The 19,347-nt window shown below is 47.2% G+C and overlaps 1 protein-coding gene across 1 annotated transcript; it reads right to left on the bottom strand.

The window, feature by feature from the left end:
• Window positions 1-414: 414 nt before the first annotated feature.
• Window positions 415-13,332, bottom strand: TTC34 (tetratricopeptide repeat domain 34). The gene is made up of 7 exons (XM_009095698.3): window positions 11,873-13,332; window positions 11,604-11,829; window positions 9,713-9,905; window positions 8,169-8,335; window positions 7,457-7,724; window positions 6,745-6,959; window positions 415-933 (listed from the first exon to the last, which is right to left on the bottom strand). Exons 1-7 carry the CDS (start codon window positions 13,330-13,332, stop codon window positions 415-417), a joined length of 3,048 nt encoding a protein of 1,015 aa, XP_009093946.3.
• Between the last annotated feature and the right edge of the window lie 6,015 nt (window positions 13,333-19,347).

Raw genomic sequence — 19,347 nt, 5'->3', positions numbered from 1 at the left:
ATAAAAAAAAAGGCAAATTGATTGAACAGTAAGTGTTAAAGCTCATCAAATGCTAGCTAGGAGAGACATGATTATTATTCATGAGCTGCAAGTGATTTGAATGTTTTCCTTCAGTAGGGATGGAACCCCTGTGTTAGAATTTGTTGTTTAACCAGAAAAAAAGGTTTTTTTTTCACAATGGGGAGTTTACATAATCCACAATAATTTTAAGGAATCCTGAATGCTCTAATTTGCTTTTTTTCCTCATTGCTCTCTTGGTCAGTTTTGTTTTGCTGCCTTAAACTTTCTACTCCACGTTCAGTATCTGTTGCATATTTATCATCAGCTTCTCATCTTTCTTATCTTCCTCATCTTTCCTTCAGTCCTGCAGCCTCCCAGAAAGCAACCAGGCTGGAAAATCCCCAAAGAGAGAAATCAATGTATGCTACAGCTCGATGCCTCTCGTTTGAGTCTCGCTTTCAGTTTCTGGAGCTCAGGACTTTTATCAATTTTTAACCCATAGTCTGTGATTTTCCAGGCCTCTTCATAACGCTGCTTTTCAAAGTTCTCTTGTGCAATTTTGTGAAAAGTTTTGGTTAAAGATTCCCTGCCAGGGCACTCAGTGATGGTGCCCAGGGCCAGGGGCTCATCCAGCTGCAGGGCCTGCATGTAGTGCTGCACTGCTGCCTCCTCCCGAGCCAGGGCCAGCAGCAGGAAGCCCTGGCAGCAGTGGTCCCCAGCCTGTGTTTTTGGGCTGTTGCAGCCATGCCCTTGGATCACTTTTTCCATGTCTTTCAGAGCTTTTTCATATTTTTTCAGGTGCATCAGGCAGGCAGCTCTGTGCCTCAGGTACCTGGGGCTGGCCCTGCTGGCCAGCACAGCCAGGCTGTGGTAGCCCAGAGCCTGCTGGTGGTCATGGCCTTTCATCAGCACCTTCCCTTCCTGGGCTGCTGCCTGTGGGGACAGAGTAATCCATGTTAGTTAATAAAGGTGCCCTGATTTTTGAAGATTTTCCAAGCTTTCTAATGTTTACATTCTTGTAATGAACTTTCTCACACACTTTCTGTAAATAACTTCTTGGTTTGCATTCTTTTGTGGAAGAAAAGAAAATTTGATAGACTGATAATTCCAGTGTCATTGGAGAGGTGGCACTGTCCCCCTCCAATCCACTGTCACTTTTAGAAATCTATAAATGTTGGAGTCAAAAAATAAACTTCCCTTTTTTCACCTTGAGAGCAGCAGTGTGTGCTCATGTTGTTTTGTGTCCTACAGTGACATAAAGGGGAAAAAATTAGGGGGAAAAAAAAATCTAGTCTGGACTGGTCACACACACAGACACAAAGAAATGTTGGTTGTTTTATCAGTTGGAATTGCATCTAGCTGGAGAACTAAAAATCGGTGTATTTTTGCATACAGATAAGAGTTCAGCTGCTCCCTGCACCACGTGGCCTGGAGAAGCATTTTTGTCATCAGCCTCACTGCAGGTGACCTGGAAGGGCAGGAAAATCCTTGGAGTGCATTCCAGGGGAGTCCAACTTGTCACTAAAGGTTTGATTTTGGTTTCCAGACTGAAATAATTCAGGTGCCACCTGGGAAGGGCCATGAGTGGATCCCTGGATTGGGTCTCTGGGTCCCTTTTTTCCATCTATTCCATCTTATGATGTGACCAAGATATAAAACTCTTGGCTCACTGGGAACTTGCTGTTATCTCAGGAGCTTCTCAGGTCCTTTGTTTTTGCACAGAATATCTCCTGAATTTGTTGGAATTCCCTAGGAATGATGAACAAAAACCTGCCTGGACCAACATCCCCAGGTGCTGCCCCACAAATACAAGACCTAAAAATGAATTTTTTTTGTCTCTACTGGAGCTTACCTAAGCTGTAGGAAATAAAAAAAAAATAAAAAGGCCAACTGGTGGCTTTGCTAATTGTTAATCTTGAGTGCAATTTGAACTCTCTGCCCTCATCTGAAGGGAAAAACAACAACGAGAAAATAAAGAAGGCTGAAAGAGCCACATAATTTTTAGGTTCATGGAGGTCAATGAAGAAAACTCCATTAGAAGTATTTGCCTCAAATGGATTTCTCATTATTCCCCTTTATTGGTAATAAATAAAGCTTTTAACGTGCTGCAGAGAGGGAATATTCAGGTTATAAACAAGGCTGCCATCAGCAGCTGGGGGCTTGCAAAAGGCTGGGCCAAACAAGCTGAGGCTGAAGCAAAGGATAAAATAAAATATTTCCCTCCTCCTCATTCCAGGGGTAACTCCTGCTTGAGGAGGCAGAAACCCAGCTAGCCCAGCCAGTGTTTTAGTAGCCACACCTGACAGCCAGGTCAGGTGCTCCAGTTTCTGTGTGTGCCCCTTTTATTTTGGCTGACTGAGGTTAGGATTGATTGCTGTCTGCAGAGCTGAGGAGAACAGGTTCTGCAGGGCAGGGATCAATACTGCAGGGCAAGTCCCAGCACCTCCTCTGAGAGCAGTGGCATGAAATAATTTAGCTTGTCCTCATGGTTTAGGAGGAATTCTGCCCCAGTTATTTCATTATGATGCACAAAATATATATAAGTATAAATATAAATATAAATATAAATATAAATATAAATATAATATAAATATAAATATAAATATAAATATAAATATAAATATAAATAAAACATAAATAAATATAAATATAAATATAAATATAAATATAAATATAAATATAAATATAACATAAACATAAACATGACTATTTCTATATATAGCAATATATATCTATATATAACATACATTGTCATATAAATATGTATAAAATATAATATATAAAATATATGTCTATTGCTATTTTTCCTGACATAATCATATTTATTAAGGACTTTCTCAGCAACAGGACTTCTCCCCACACAGTGTCAACCCATGGCTTTAACAATTTTGGCCATAATTTTTCAGGCAGCCTGTCCAAACCCATCTCAGATATCTGTGTGCATTTAAAGAGCAGCACATTTGCTTTGTCCTTCGAAATGTTTTTAAGACATTTGAAATGAAATGGTTTTAAGACAGCTCCTCAACCCAAGTGTCCCCTCAGTGGCAGGAATTTACCAAGGGATCGAGGTGGAATTGCAGCTGCCTGAGGAGCATCTTGGCAACAGAAAGTGTTTTTTTTTTTCCTCTAGGAATTCCAGAGTTCTGGATCACATTGTTCCAAGGAACTCAGTGCAGTTCCTCAAGATAGCTCGTGTTTGTGTAGTTAAATTGTCATTTTCAGCCTCTGAGGTGCATTTGTTGTCTCAGAGGCAGGAGAAAACACAATGGTTGTTGTTGTGCTGAATGCTGAATCTGAAGCTGGAGGTTTCAGTGCTCTCACCTGGGGCATTTGGGGTTATTGCACCACAATATTGCATTTATCAACACTGCAGTATTGCTCAGTGATAAATGCAATCCTGTGTTATTGCACCACAATATTGCATTTATCAACACTGCAATATTGCTCAGTGATAAATGCAATCCTGTGTTATTGCACCACAATATTGCATTTATCACTGAGCAACATTGCAGTGTTGCATTTCTTCACTGAGCCACTCACATCTCCCTGAGAGTCCCCACATCAAGCCACGAGATTCTGCCTTTCCTGCCACACCTGGAGGAAAAATCCCATCTGGAAAGAAAGGATTCTCTTTCACCCTCGCTGATGGAGCAGGGTTGGGCAGCTCAGCTGGATTCTGGGTTCTCTTTTGGCCCTGCCTGATTTTAGGGACCTGAGCTGGGATGGTTTTGGGGTGTGACAGGGGAGGATTAACCAGCAGCTTGCACATTGTCTCCTAACAGAGATAAAGATGAAAACCAGGCTCAGGGAGAGAAGGCAAGGCAAGCCAGAAGGGGATGGCACAGCTGAGTTCAGCTGCTCCCTGCACGTGGCCTGGGAGAAGGATTTTTGTCATCAGCCTCACTGCAGGTGACCTGGAAGGGCAGGAAAATCCTTGGAGTGCATTCCAGGGGAGTCCAACTTGTCACTAAAGGTTTGATTTTGGTTTCCAGACTGCAATAATTCAGGTGCCACCTGGGAAGGGCTGTGAGTGCATCCCTGGATCCCTGGATTGGGTCTCTGGGTTCCTTTTTTCCATCTGTTCACCTCACTGGGTGGAAAGGACTGAACACACACATATTTTTTGTGGCATTTTTGGTTCCTGTGCCTAGGGACCAATCTTATGACATGACCAAGGCTTGATTCCTTAGAAAGAAAAAGAGTGAGGAGTTTACTGGGCATGGAATTATGGCCAAGGGTCAGTCCCTGAGCAGCAAACCCCAGGAGATGGAATGATAAACTCTGAGCTTTGGGAGAGGGTTGGGTGTTTCCAGGAGAGTTTGGAGCAAGTCTTTCCTCCTCCACCTGCACGTGCCATGAAGGCCATGTGCAATGGCAACTTCACCTAATTCTGGAACTGACCAAGTAGTTTTGGAGACCCTTTTTTGTAGGAATCTGGATCTCCAGAGCAGCTGCAGCCCTGAGGATCTGTGTGAGGGGTTGGGAATCAGTCATGCATTTACCCCTGACTTAGGAAAGCCAAGGGTTGAAGCTGCACGAGCAGCAAGCAAACTCCCTTCCTGTGACCTTTTGCAGCTTAATAAATCTTTCAGATTCCTGCTCCCATGGGGCTCTCCCAGTTGTTTACAAATTTCTCAGCATGGGACCCCTTTCACTATAAATAGTGGGAGAATTTTATGGCTTTGTTTTCCATGAAATAAAAAAGAGTACATCAAGGAGCTCTCTCCTTCCTCCACCCTTTCCTATTCAGCTTATGGAGAACTATTTTTAGCTCTTCAGACCTGGCTCCAGGATAATGATGACACGTTTTTAAAATGCCTGTAATTCCAAAATCTCAGAAAACAATGTGGCAGAAATGCTTTTGTGCTGGAGTGCTGAGACTGGGTGTGAACTCTGAACTCTTCTTTTCCTACCTGGGAAATTCAGGAACAGAGCAAACTCCTTCTCCCAGGGTAGGAACCCAGGCAAACTCAGGCCATCATTGGGAATTTCAACATTAATTCTGTCTGTAAGCTTTTAAAACTTTGCTTTTACTGAGATCTTCCTTTCACAAACCAGAATAACCTGCCAGGCAAAAGGAAGTGCTGCTGGGAAATCCTTTGAGACAATGAGCAGGTGGATGAAACAATTCCTTCCACACCCCAGAGAGCACACACTCCTCCCCTGGTCAAAAAATACATCTAAAAACCCCCAGGTGCTTGAGTTCAAACATTTAAAAGCATGAGAGGAAAGGGAGCAATGTTTTCTTTTTAAACTTCCAACCCTGGTATTGGGCTCCAGTTTTGAAATCAGCCCGGTCACACCTCTTGTCTCAATCTCTCATGATAAATAAGCCACAGTGAGGGGTTTTATTTCAGACACAGCTGCCAAAAAGAGACAGAAATAAGTTTCTCTCCTATTTTAAAGGCTTCACTCACCTGTGGCACCAGTGGGCTCTCACATGTCAGTGCAGTTTAAGCGATGCAAATGTCAGTTTGATTTTATCTTTTCCTCTTTCTTTTCTTCCTGACAGCAAAGAACATCCCTCCTGTGCTGCCTCAGAAGGGAACAGCGTGGATGGACTGGGCTGTGAGACCCCCCCAGAAGGAGTGATGTGGCAGCAGGGGAAATTCAGCTGTAAAATGAGTCTTCATTTACAGACTCCTCCTTAGGGCCTCCCTAGTCACAGTCTCAATTGTTCCTTTATCAACTTTCTAAAGTGGAAGATTGCAAATTGCCTCTGAAATCTTCCAACTCTTCCCCCTAAGACTGAACTTTTTACATTATTTAGAAGAGAGGGGCTCTTTTTTCTCTAATGGGTCATGTCTGGGGACTGGTAAATTAATACTTGTTTACTTATATCCTCCTGCTGTTCTGTTCAAATACATTCCAAGGGCTCCTCTTGCTGCATTAAGGATATCAGCATGTTGTTTGTTTTATAACCTGGGAGAGAGCATAACAATATAGCTTCTCACCAGGGTGCACACCAGCAACAAATTGAATAAAAGGAAGCAAACTGATTCTCAGAACACAGAGCTTCTGGGTAATCAGAATTGCAGATGCTTGGCCGAGTGTTAAAGCTCTTCCCCATCAATCTGACCTTCTCTTGTCTTATTATTGGAGATATTTTCTGGGTGTACTTTGGGGGAGAAACATGAAAAAATGCTGAATAGTAAATACTTGGAGGGAACCAGAGCTTTGTGGCATGGTTGTGTCAGTTTTAGCTAAGAAAACCAGCCTCAGAACCTCTAATTTTGTAAAAATGAGAACATACTAGAAATCCTAAATGTTGCACAAAAGAAGGATGGAAGCATTTAATGTCACTGAATTGAAATATTCAGCTTCTTTTCACCCAGAAAATGAACAAAATGAATCCCCCTTCACCAGGAGCCATCCATGTATCCCCCAGAGCACAACAATTAGCAATGATATCTTAAATCCCTGCCTGCTGCCCCTGACACCCCCTGAATTTCAGTGTGGGCATCACCAGCTCTTGCACCAGGGAGACCAAAAAGGAATCCTAATTTCTCAGATGATGGATTATTAGAGACTGATCAAGGTCACTGCAGGGGAAGAAGTTTGGCTCCAACTCCCTGACCTGGCTGGAGGAAAAGCCAATTTGTGCCCTGTCCATCTGCTGAAACTCTCCCCCACACACTTCTCAAGGCAGGGAGAACTCCCTGCAAAAAATCCCAGTTTTGCTTCCCAATTCTTTCCCCACTGAATCCACAGATGTGGGACCAAAGAAACAAAAAAGGGCTGTACCTGAGCAAGATGCTGCTGGTGCTTGGTGTCTACAAAGTTCAGGAGAAAGGCCAAGTCCTTCTCATCTCTCCTGGCCAGGGCACTGAGCGGGGCAGCTGCTCCTGCCACGTTCCTGCTCTGCAGCTGCAGCACAGCCAAGCGAGCCCTGGCAAAGTCCTCAGCAGGACAGTGGCCAAAGGCTTCCTGCAGGTGCTTGAGGGCCTCTTGGTGCCTTCCTGTTGGGGAACAGCAGCACAAACTCCATAACCCATCCCATGGGGAGAAAGGTACCGAGAAACCACAGCAAGGCAGGGGTGAGGCAGCCAGTCCATGTCTAAAGGTGTTAATTATGTCATACCCTGTCCCAAAATGCTTTCAAACTTCTCTTGAAAGACACCATCCAGCACCATCCAGCATTCTCCACCATTATCCACCATTATCCAGCACCATCCAGCATTGTCCAGCATTCTCCACCATTATCCAGCACCATCCAGCATTGTCCAGCATTCTCCACCATTATCCACCATAATCCAGCACCATCCAGCATTGTCCAGCATTCTCCACCATTATCCAGCACCATCCAGCACTGTTCAGCACCATCCAGCATTGTCCAACACTGTCCAGCACCATCCAGAACCATCCAGCAACACCCTTGACATTTAATATTCACTTCTATCCATCTTTCTGCTCCCTCTCCAGGCCTGACCAGCTGTGCTGAAGGACTGGAACTCACCATTTGCCATCAAAACATCAGTGTAGAAGATGTGATGTTGTGCAGCCCTGCAGGTTTTGGTCAGTGCTTTTGCCACTGTCAGAAGGTCCCTGAGGGTTTCTTCTCCTGGGACTTCTTTGGTGGCCATGAGCTCGCTGAGAGTGGCCCTGCCATGCTGGAGGAGCCACCCAGTGACCAAGCCTTGGGCTTCAGGCTTCAAGGACAGGATTGCTGGGATCACTGCTCCTGCCTCCACCTTCAGTGCTGAGATCAGATCTTGCACTGCCTCCTGTGGAAAACACAACACCAAGGAAAGAAATGGAGGCAGTAATTAAGTATTGATCCTTTGTTCTGTCAGCTGCTTTCTGCTCTCTGCTGAACCATGGAAAAACTTTGCTCTTCCTTGTCCTTGTGCTGCACCTTTTCCATTTGCAAAGCTGATAGGAGGTCATAAAGGCAGGTTTGAATGAGTGTTTGCAAAGTGCATTAAACTCCTTGGGTTATCACAGAAAATCATGACCAAGGTTTAGTTCTCCTCTCCCTAGGATTGGGAAAGAAAATCAGTGAAGCCAGATGAGCTGTTCATACACCCAGCCAAACCCAGAGCCTTTCACTGCCCAAATTCTGTGAGAAACTCCTGATTCCAGCGATTCCACAACAAATTCTGTGATGCTTTACACTCATGCTGTTCAGCACCCTCAGAAAAACCAGCAAAGCCCCACATGGACAGTACCTTCTGCTGCCTCAGAGCCAGGTGAACAAAGCCTCGGCCGCTCAGAGCTTGCACGTTCCTGGGATCCTCCTTCAGGACAGCATTAAAATCAAAAATTGCAGTTTTCATCTGCCCAAGGCGTCCATAGCATCGAGCCCTGGTGAGGAGGCAATCCTCAGCATAACCACCTGGAGGACAGGGATGCAGCCATGGTTACTGCAAGGATACCCACAGGATACTCCAAAAAAGCTCCACTTGGCCTGAGGAGACCTCAGGGTGAAGTACAATGAGAGTTTGCTTAAGTGGAAGTTTCCTTTATTTTTGTTGCAAGTGGAATTCCTGCCAGGTGTTATCAGCTGTGAGTTGAAAGGAAAGAAGAATCTGTGTCAGGTTGGAGTGGGAGCAGCAGGAATGAGAGGAGAAAGCCCTTAAGAGGGAGATCTGTGACAGTGTGAGAGTGGAGGCACGAAGCCATTTGGCTGTTTTAATAAAGTGGGGTCAGAATCACAGAATAGTTTGGGTTGGAAGGGACCTTAAAGAGTCCCCAGCCCCCTCCCACGGGCAGGGAAGGTACACATTGTTTTGGATAAATGACTTATCCAGATGGGACTGACTAATTCCCTGCCAGAATTAATATGCACTGGGATTTGTGATACTGAGCTGCTTTTTTTTTTTTTTTTTTTTTCCCTCTGCTTTCACACAAGTGCTGCCCAAATAAACACATAGAGCTGTCAGTGAAAATCCTGGTCCCTCCATTCCCTGCCTGCAGAGCTTTTCTCTGCCATCCCTTCCTTCCAAGGCAATTTCGATAAGGATCTTAACCTGCCCAGGGTTGCAATCAATAACTGTGGCATCCAATATTGGATGATAAATCATCAGTGCCACTGGAAATATGTTTTCATAGGGAGGTCAGCAAATGCAGCTGCCTGCAGGGATCAGCCAGCAGACAGGCTCCAAGCAATTCCTCTGCAGTAATGAGGCTTTTTCTCCCTCCTGATTTGCTCCAAAACTTCTGCACCAAAGGTTATTATCACTCTGGAGCTCTACCAGTTGGCTCCTCTAAAGACAATATCTATTTCTTAACAAGCATCTGCTCTAGCAGGTGGGGAGCTGATAAGCTGGAATGCACGGACTGTGAAATGGAACCATCTCCAAGCCATTAACAGGGTTTTTATTCCATTTCCACCAGCCAGTCTCTCTTCTTCTCAGTGCTGCTGTCATAACATTTGCTCAGAGTGAAAGGCAGATTTCCATACAAACATGGTTTTACTTGGAACACGCCAGAAGAATTTCCATGTCAGCCTGAGGGAAAGCTGGGATAGTGAAATGTGTGAGGGGCTGCATTCACTTCTTTGCACTGGGTGAAGAGGAGGGGGTGCTGTCCCTGTAGAACGGAGCTGAACCCATTTCAAGGAGTTTAAAACTCTTTATTGTTTAACTCCACCACTTCTTGAACCTGCTGTGTCAGCCCTCACCAGGGAGGTGACAGAGGACATCTGGACATCCTGTCCCACCCACATGATTTCCCTTAGGAGCAAATCCCCAGGGGCACCCTGGTGTCCTACCTGCAGCAAGGATGGCAAAGGACAGGTGGGCAATGGCCTCTTTGATGGCAGCAGCCTCCTGTTTGCCCTTCAGGATGGCCAGGGCTCGCCAGCGGCAGTGGCTCTGCAGCAGCTCTCGGTCCTCGTCCTGGAAAATGTCCAGCACTGGCAGGAGGCAGGAGGAGTCTCCAATTCTGATCAGCCTCCTCAGCAGCTTAAGGATGGGAGAGGAAAAGGCAGCAGAGAAGGAGTTGCATGGGATGTGAGGTTGTGTGTGAGAGCTTTGTGTCCTTCCCCAGCATCCCCACCTCTCCCTGGGGCTTCAGCCAGCCCAGGATCACAAATCTCCCTGATTTATCTCCTCAGCTGGCCCTTCTGTGAATGCAGGTTGGAGAAAACAGGGATTCTTATCTTTCCTCACCACCACTGCAGCTGTGGAAATAATCCTGGGCAAATACCTGGTGCTGCCTGCTTTGTTTTGGGCAGCATCCACATTGGCAGTGGAATGTTTTTATAAATACGGGATGATTGCCCAAAAAAGAGAATGTTCCTGTTGGACACAATGATTCCAGTTGTGTCCCTTTGACTGCAAAATCAGAACCAGTGAATTCATGGAAAATTAGGGAAGTTATTTTTAGTGTTGTTATTGGTAATCTGGGAAAAGCATGGATTCAAACCCACAAAATACTGTCCTTCTGGAGAAGAATCCTGTCTGACCTTTGGTATCTTTGCCTCAACAAGCACTTTTTAAACATAATTTCCAATAAAAATGAATCAGAAGATGGTCTGACAGTGCTCAGCAGGGACTGGATATTCAAATCTGAGCCAGAGAAGATAAGAACAGAGTTATCCTGATGTGCCAGACACATCCCTTGAACTCATAAATTTCTCTATTTTATTGATAGATAAATGTGATTGGCATCTGACAGGCAGGTGAGATAAAATATTTTGAAGAGGAATTTTCAGATGTTCCATGCAGAAATTGCAGCAGAAGCTGCAGATGAAGAGGAACACTCTAATAAAGCCACACCCTTCATTAACAGCCATCCCAAAAGCAGCAAATTACAGCAAACTTTTCTTTTTCTTAGGGAGCAGTGAAGTGCTGACAATAAAAACCTTTCTCCTTACTGTTTAGCAGAATTTATATGGCATTTTAAAAAGAATACAATAGTTCCCTCTGATGGCAGAGCATGGGAATTCAGCTTTGTGATCCTGGCTAGGAGAACCAGTTTTGCTGGAATGGCTTTCAGGGTTTCCAGCACAATTTATCAGCATTGGAGACAGAAAACTGCAGACTGATATTGGAATTTCTGCATTTGTGTCTTTCTTCTGCAGTGCTTCCTTAGGATAACTGGGGAGGTGGCACTTGTGCCTTCTTTTCTCTAAGGGAACATTCCCAATCCCATAATGTTGTCCAAGATGCTCTGCCTGGTTAAAGTGCTGAGAAATGCCATTAAAAAGCACGTGAGGAATGAGCTGGATTTAACTGGGAGTCCTTGTGTGACCTTTTTGGACACAAATTCCTGTGATTCTATGATTTTTTGGCATTATCAGCCCTGTATTTCCACCTTGAAGTTCTGCTAGAGGTTCTGCACGTGGGTTCCAAGTTTCAGTGTGTCACAGCTCAATTCCTGTGATTCTATGATTTTTTGGCATTATCAGCCCTGTATTTCCACCTTGAAGTTCTGCTAGAGGTTCTGCACGTGGGTTCCAAGTTTCAGTGTGTCACAGCTCTCCCAGCTGCTACTCAGGGAGCTCCTAACAGCAAAGGTTAGTTATAAGGGGGAAATGCACCCAAACCACTGAACACAGGGATTCATCTGTAATTTCACTGTGGTCTGGGAAAAATCTGGCAAATCAGCTGTTGAAGAGGGAATGACCCTGAGGATGAGACTTTCCAGGTGCCCTTTACCTGGTTGCCATCGTACACAAAGCCTCTCTTGAGCTGCAGCAGGGCCAGCCTGGCCAGCACAGGAGCCCTCTGGGGGTTTCTGGAGAGGGCCAGTGACAGCATCTCCTGGGCTTCTTCCCCACGGCCCATCTGGTACAGGGCATCAGCACACAGGATCCGGGATGCCTCATCAGAGCTGTCCAGCTCCACCAAGAGAGAAGCCAGCTGGAAAACCCCTGGGGCATCTCTGGAGGGGGAAAAAAGAAAACAAAACACTTTCAAAACAAAACACCTTCAAGGTTAGGAATGTGCACAGCCCTGTTTGCTTTTTCTGAAAGGAAACGGAGCTGCCTCCTGGGTACCTCTTCTTCTGGAGCATCATCTGTCCTTCCTCCTGGAGGACCTTCAGCAGCAATCCCCTCTGGTTCCATGGCACGTAGGACTTGATGGTGAAGGTGGTTTCATCCAGCTTTAACTGGCAAGCTGTGATATAATCCAGGGCTGTCAAGTAATTGCTGCCACCAGAAATGCGGATCAGCCCGCGCCCACACAGGGCTTTGATGCAGCTGCTGGGATGTGGGGACTCGTGCTCGATGACTCTCTGGAAGTCCTGCAGGGCTCCGTGGTGGTCCTGGGCGTGGAGGCAGCAGAAGCCTCGCAGTGCCAGCAGGGTGTTGTGGTAAGTGCTCTGCTCTGCTGTCAGCAGCTGCTCACACATGTCCAGGGCGGCCCTGGCGTGTCCCTGCAGGAGGTGACAGTCTGCCAGCCGGACCCTGAGCTCCCGGCTGGAGCCTGGGCAGATGTGCAGGAGCAGCTGGATTGTCTGGATGACAGGAGGGAGCAGCTCAGTGCCACGGGTGCCCCTGAGCTCAGCCCGAGCACGCACAGCCTCCCTGTAGGCTGCAAACCTCCCCTCCAGGGCAGCTCTGGCCTGCTCCTCGATCTTCTCAGCATCACAGGGTGAGAAAAGCTCTTCAAAGCCTTTCATGGCCCGGGCAGGGTCTGCTGCAAAGGCTGCTGCTAAATCCTGCATCATTTCCTGCGTGCATCCTCCCAGGAAGAAATACCCAGCAGCTCGTTCCAGGAGCAGAGCCAGAACGTCCTCACCTCTGAGATTCTCAGCTGAGAAACCCTCAAGGGCCTTGGTGCAAACAGCCACACACTCCTGAAACTCTCCTGTTTTTCGGAGGCGGGCTGCCCGTGCCCTGCACACCCAGGTGTGCCCAGGTGCCACCGCAGCCAGGAATCTGTAGCAGTCACCCAGCCACTGCTCCGAGGAGCTGCAGCCTGGGCTTCCCTCCTGGCACGTGGAGAGATGATCACAGAAAGCCTGGACGACCTGGGGCAGGTGCTCCCTTTGCCGGCTGCACACGTAGGCTGCTGCCTCAGTTTGGTGCAGCACAAAGGCTTGGACATAATCCACGACTCCCTTCCCAGCCTGTGTCCCTGAGAGCACCCGTGCCAGCGCCCTCAGCAGCAGCAGCTCCATGGAGCCCCTCGGGTTAGCCTCCAGCAGGACATTGCATTTCCTCACCACCTCCTCCGAGCACCCTCGCCTCAGCAGGGCCTCCAGCTCGTACACCGAGGCCACCACGTTGTTTGGGATCAGGGTGGAGAGGAAAATCGCGGCTATTCCCACGCTGAGGGACACCACGGCCAGGTTCCTGCTCTGGATTTTGGGGATCTGAGCCTTGCCTTGGCACCAGGCCTCCAAGATGGCCACCACTCTCTCCCAGAGCCCGTGGGCCATGGAGTTCACTCTCTGCACTGCTGTGGGGGCACAGCAGCTGAAGGCAGCCAGGTAAAAAGCTGTGGCTGCTGGAAGTTCCTGCTGGGAGAGGCGCTCGTCCCCTTCCCCACAGAGCAGGGCAGCGAGCTCCTCGGGGGACATTTCCTGGGCTTGGGCCTTCACCGAGCGCCATCACGGGCGGGACATGGCCGGGGCCTGCAAAACAGAAACCAGGGGTGGGGAGCTGGGTTTGAGCAGAAAACCAGAAATGAGGGGCTGTGGAGATGGGTTTGAGCAGGAAATCATCAGTAAAGGGCTGTGGAGATAGGTTTGAGCAGGAAATCAGTCATGAGGGGCTGTGGAGCAGAACTGGAGCAGGAAATCATCAGTGAGGGGCTGTGGAGATGGGTTTGAGCAGAAAATCAGAAATGAGGCGTTGTGGAGCAGGGTTTGAGCAGGAAATCAGTCATGAGGGACTGTGGAACAGGGTTTGAGCAGGAAATCAGTCATGAGGGACTGTGGAACAGGGTTTGAGCAGGAAATCATCAGTGAGGGGCTGTGGAGCTGGGTTTGAGCAGAAAATCATCAGTGAGGGGCTGTGGAGCTGGGTTTGAGCAGAAAATCAGAAATGAGGGGCTGTGGAGCAGAACTGGAGCAGGAAATCATCAGTGAGGGGCTGTGGAGATGGGTTTGAGCAGAAAATCTGAAATGAGGGGCTGTGGAGCAGGGTTTGAGCAGAAAATCAGTCATGAGGGGCTGTGGAGCAGAATTGGAGCAGAAATTCATCAGTGAGGGGCTGTGGAGCTGGGTTTGAGCAGAAAATTAGAAATGAGGAGCTGTGGAGTAGAATTGGAGCAGGAAATCATCAGTGAGGAGCTGTGGAGCTGGGTTTGAGCAGAAAATCAGCATAAAATCATCACTGAGGGGCTGTGGAACAAAGCTTTGGCAGAAAGTCAGCCATGAGGGACTGTAGAACAGGGTTTTATCCTAAAATCAGCCATGAGGGACTGTGGAGTCAGAATATCAGTAGTGAAGGGCTGTGGAACAGGGTTTGAGCAGAAAATCAGTAGAAAATCATCAGTGAGGGGCTGTGGAGCAGGGTTCAAAAAGAAAATTAGAAATGAGGGGCTGTGGAGGAGAATTTGAGCAGAAAATCAGCAGTGAGGGACTGTGGAGCAAAATTTTAGCATAAAAATCAGTAATGAGGGGCTGAGGAGTAGAATTTAGCAGAAAATCAGCAGTGAAGGGCTGTGGAGCAGGGTTTGAGCAGAAAATCAGCAGTGAGGGGCTGTGGAGCAGAGTTTCAATAGAAAATAATCAATGAGGGGCTGTGAAACAGAATTTTATCATAAAAACAGCAATGAGGTGCTGTGGAGCTGAGTTTTGACAGAGAATCATCACTGAGGGGCTGTGGAACACAGGTTTGAGAGAAAATCAGCAATGGGGGACCATGGAGCAGAATTTTACCAGAAAATCAGCCATGAGGGGCTTTGGAACACAAGTTTTTCCATTTGCAGGGAGCAACTTTTCAAATGCCAGATGCCAGCAAGCCCAGGAGCTGTGAAAAGCCAGGGTTTGGTGGCTGCCAGGTTTCTGGGGGAAGTAAAGCCACGAGGAGAAACATCACAGAGGTTCACAGAGGTTGGAAAGCACCCACCCACCTGGTCAGCATTCCCTGCCCATGGAATGAGGCCGGGACAACCATTTGATGAATTTTTAATCATCAATGTCACCGCTGGTGGGGACACGGAGGAGACAGAGCCACACCTCGATGCTTCACCCGCCCCTTACCTTTTCTCTTGGCCTGGAGGAAGGAGGATAAAATCGGGTTTTTTCCAGCCAGCGGACAGGATGAGGCTCCTGCCCCTCATCCCGCACACCTGAGCCCGGCCCTGCCGATACCTGAGAGGGGACGAGACCGGGCTGGGACGGGAGGGATGGAAGAAAGGACGGAGAAAAGGAGGGAGGGAGAACAGGGCAGCGGAGCTTTGTTGCCTGGAGACCGCAAACACTGCCCGGTCCCGGTGTCCTGCGGGGCGGGGACGGGCACGGGAACCCTGCCGGAGCTTCTCCCTCCTTATCCCGAGGGACCGGGAGGGATGCTCAGGGTACGGCCAGGGCATGATCCCCCTCATCTGACAGAAATGATATCCTTCACCTCGGGGAAAGAATCCCCACCGCCTGGGGGAAAGGATTCCACTCACCTCAGGGAAAGGATTTCACTCACCTTGAGGAAAGAATCCCCACTGCTTGGGGGAAAGGATTCCCCTCACTTGGGGGAAAGGATCCCCCTCACTTCAGGGAAAGGATTCCACTCACTTTGGGGAAAGGATTCCACTCACTTTGGGGAAAGGATTCCACTCACTTCAGGGAAAGGATTCCACTCACTTTGGGGAAAGGATTCCACTCACTTTGGGGAAAGGATTCCCCTCACTTTGGAGAAATATTCCCCATCCCCTTCAGGAAGCTAACTCAGGTCATGACCCTCAGCAGGACAAGATACAGGGGATTACTTACACAAACCAGCAAACTCTGTGATGCAGCCTAAACTTTTAACCCTTTTTTAAATTAATAAGCCTTGTATTTTAATTATAAACATTATTTTTAGGAGTAATCCCAATTTTAAAATAACTACTCTTACTTTTTAAATAATAACCCTTATCTTTTAAATAATAACACTTATTTTTATATCATAGCCCTTATTTTTTAACAGTTACAGTGTTTTAGCAGTAGATCAACTCTGGTTTTAGGAGTGTTTATCCTGATGATGTCCCTTTAAGCCAGGGCCACTCTGAAGTACAACTCTTTCTCTCTTTCTCTCTCTCTCCACATTCTTTGACATTCACAAGAGTAAAAAAAACCCTCTATGATGAATAGAGATTTTTTGACATTTTATTAAGAGTTTGCCCATTACGTTGATTTGATTACTTTCACTTTAATTACCCTAATTAGCCATCAAGATATAATTTAGCATTGCTGTCACATCGGGCCACAGGTGATATTGCCAGGAAAGGACTCAAGGGCACGACAGAAGCAGTTCTGAAATAGAAATCACATTAAGGAGAGCTGGCTTGATCAAATGCCTCTGCCCCTCCTCGGAGGCTCAGGCAGAGCTTGTGGGAATAAAATTGGGACTGGAGCCCCCAACAGAGCCTGGTCCAGGCTGCAAAAATCATTACCCATCATCTGATTTGCTGCATGACTGAGTGGGCTGGAAGTTGCTTCCAGCCACGTTTTGCCCCGTAGATGCAGAGAATGTGAGGATGGCATTGTCCTCCATCCATCATTTCCAGCTGGAAAAGGCTGGTTTGGGTAAGGGTCCCGTGTGCTCCCTGCTGTACATGGATGGTTTAGAGGATGCTGTGCTTGGCCAAAAAGGCAGCAGCCTCATGAAATGTTGTTTTGTTGACTTTAGGTGAGGAAAACACAACCAATTTTACGTTGTGTATCAAACTTAAATCAATTTAGGCTCCTAACTTTGGAGCTTGTAGGAATAAGAGGAGCAACATCTAAGGAGCTCAGTGGAAAAAGAGAATATTTCTCTGTGCCCTGGTGTGATCCCTGAGAGTGTGAGTGTTTAAAACTCTTGTTGTAAGGGGTGGAACCAGCAATGTCTCCTAAAGTCTTACAGGTTCTTCTCAAGCCCCCAGGCAATTTGCTGTGTGTCCTGTGGGGTAGATAAGACCAGCTCCTTTCCTAAAAGGGTCATAAAAACACAGGGGAGGGGAGGGAAATTGTGGAGATGTTTATCTAAACATTAAATATTAAGTCTGCTACACATTCATTAAATAGTAACTCTACTACAACAGCTCCTCGGGATGTCTCTGGTTACTGATGAATTTTTAAAGGGGGTGGGTGGGGAGGGAGTAAATACAGAGCAAATTTGTAAACTTTGTTTGTCCTGCTTTGCAGAGCAGGAGGTGCACAAACACATCTGCAACAGCACTGCTCAGAGTCAGGGCTGAGAAATCTTGCACTTCTTTCTTTTAAAGGCTCTCAATTCCTGCAGTGTAACAAGTCCCTTCTCTTATGGCTGTTAAATGCCGCCTGTAGCTATGGCTGAGGCTGAGAAATCAGCATTTTGGGGTTGAAAATTTGGCTTAAAAGGAGGATGACCTTTCTTTGACAGAAAGGAGCATAATGGGGTGGGGTATTAATAAAGTGAAAAAATCTTTGATTTATTTGATGGCTGTTTTTCACTCTGAGTTGTACCTTGGCTGGAGAGCAGACACCAAATTCTGCTCTCTTTGGGCTGGTATGAACATTCAGGCTGGGGAATGAAGATGTTTGCTCCAAATGATCCAGGCTGGGGAATGAAGATGTTTGCTCCAAATGATCCAGGCTGGGGAATGAAGATGTTTGTTCCAAATGATCCAGGCTGGGGAATGAAGATGTTTGTTCCAAATGATCCAGGCTGGGTGCCCTCCCCACTGAAGCCAGAGGAGCTCTGCTGGTGTGTGAAGCCCCAGGGTGAAATTTCATCCCGAGGTATCTTTAGTTCCACGCCCTCAGTCTGTTGGGAGAGCTGGGCTGCTGGGAGCTCTGTTGTCAGCTCCTGAGGCAGGATCTCCTTCTCCTGTGGAGGGAATTTGCAGCCCTGGCACCGTGTCCCCATGTCCCCAGAGCTGCTCCTGTTCCTTTGGGTGCCAGCAGAGTTCCAGTGGAGACCTCTAAGGGTTGTCAGTGACAGATCTGCTTCCTAATGCAGTCTGGTAGGAAATATTCATTTCAGGATGATTTCAGTCTTTTAAGAGTGGTTTTTAGCACAGAATCATTGAGGTTGGAAAAGATCTCCAGGATCAGAGTCCATCCTGTGTTTGATCCCCACCTCATCACCAGCCCAGGGCACTGAGTGCTATATCCAGACCTTCCTTGGACACCTCCAGGGATGGGCACTCCAAACCTCTCTGGGCAGCCCCTGCCAAGGCCTGAGCACCCTTTCCATGGGGAAATTCCTGCTGTTGTCCAAGCTGAGCCTCTCCTGGCACACCTTGGGACAGTTTACCTTCATCCTGTCCCTTTTTCCCTGAGAGCAGAGCCTCACACTCCTCCTGTCAGGCAGTTGTGGAGAAAGAAGCTCCTCTCTGAGTCTCCTTTTCTCCAGGACTATTCCAGTCCTATATTCTAAAATAGGACTTAAAATCCTAGTATAGGCTAGGTTAGACAGCTCCTCAGTCAATCTTTTCTGCTCACCAGGTAATCACAACCTCCTGGGTGCATGAAGGTGTGTGGGCTCAGAAAGCCAAGGTGATCTCTCCAGGCACTGGATTATTTTCATCTCTGCTCACCCAATAAGAATGACAAGGCAAAGGACTGCAGGGATCCTCCTTAAGGAGCAGGATTAAGATGCACTTGAGTGAGATTACAAGAAAAGTGTGGTTGTTCCATTAGAAAAAGGAATAATCCCTTTGTTTATGTTCTGGAGATTAAAGCAGTGACAGCAGAAAGCACCCAGAGGTCACCACACACAGACTCTGCTGTCTCAGTGGCTGCCTGGGCTGTGGCTCTGGGTTCAGCTGTGCAGTTGCAGAATTTAATCTGTTCTCCTTGTGCAGGGAGCTCTGCAGTGGCTCCTGGTGAGGCTCTGCCTATTCCACAGGCACAAAGGTTGTGCTTGACCAGGAGTAAAAATCTGTGGGGTGAATGAAGGAGGTTCCCCTGTGATGCTCCCTTAGGATTGCCACGCACCTGCCTTCCCCTCTGATCCTGCATTCTCTGATACAAAGGCTTGAGGGTAGAAATTTCCAGCTGAAATCACAGAATAATGAGGTTGGAAAAAGCTTCCAAGATCATCAAATCCGACCAGTCACCACCTTGTCACCCAGACCAGAGCTCTGAGTCCATGTCCAGTCATTAAACTGGTGTTTGAGAGAGCTCTCAAACATGTGGGTGGGAGGTGGCCCAGGCCAGAGAAGTTTTATCCTGGTCATTTTATTATCTGACCCAGTCAGTCAGGATCTGGTTGAGCATTACAAAATTCACCCCCTGTGATCTTGTCCTTTCCTGCTCTGAGTTATTCCACTGGAATTTCCCAGC

Source organism: Serinus canaria, chromosome 21, assembly GCF_022539315.1.
Source record: "Serinus canaria isolate serCan28SL12 chromosome 21, serCan2020, whole genome shotgun sequence".
Lineage (NCBI taxonomy): Eukaryota > Metazoa > Chordata > Aves > Passeriformes > Fringillidae > Serinus > Serinus canaria.
Note: the sequence above shows the minus strand (reverse complement) of the source record. Positions and strands in the feature narration are given on the sequence as shown.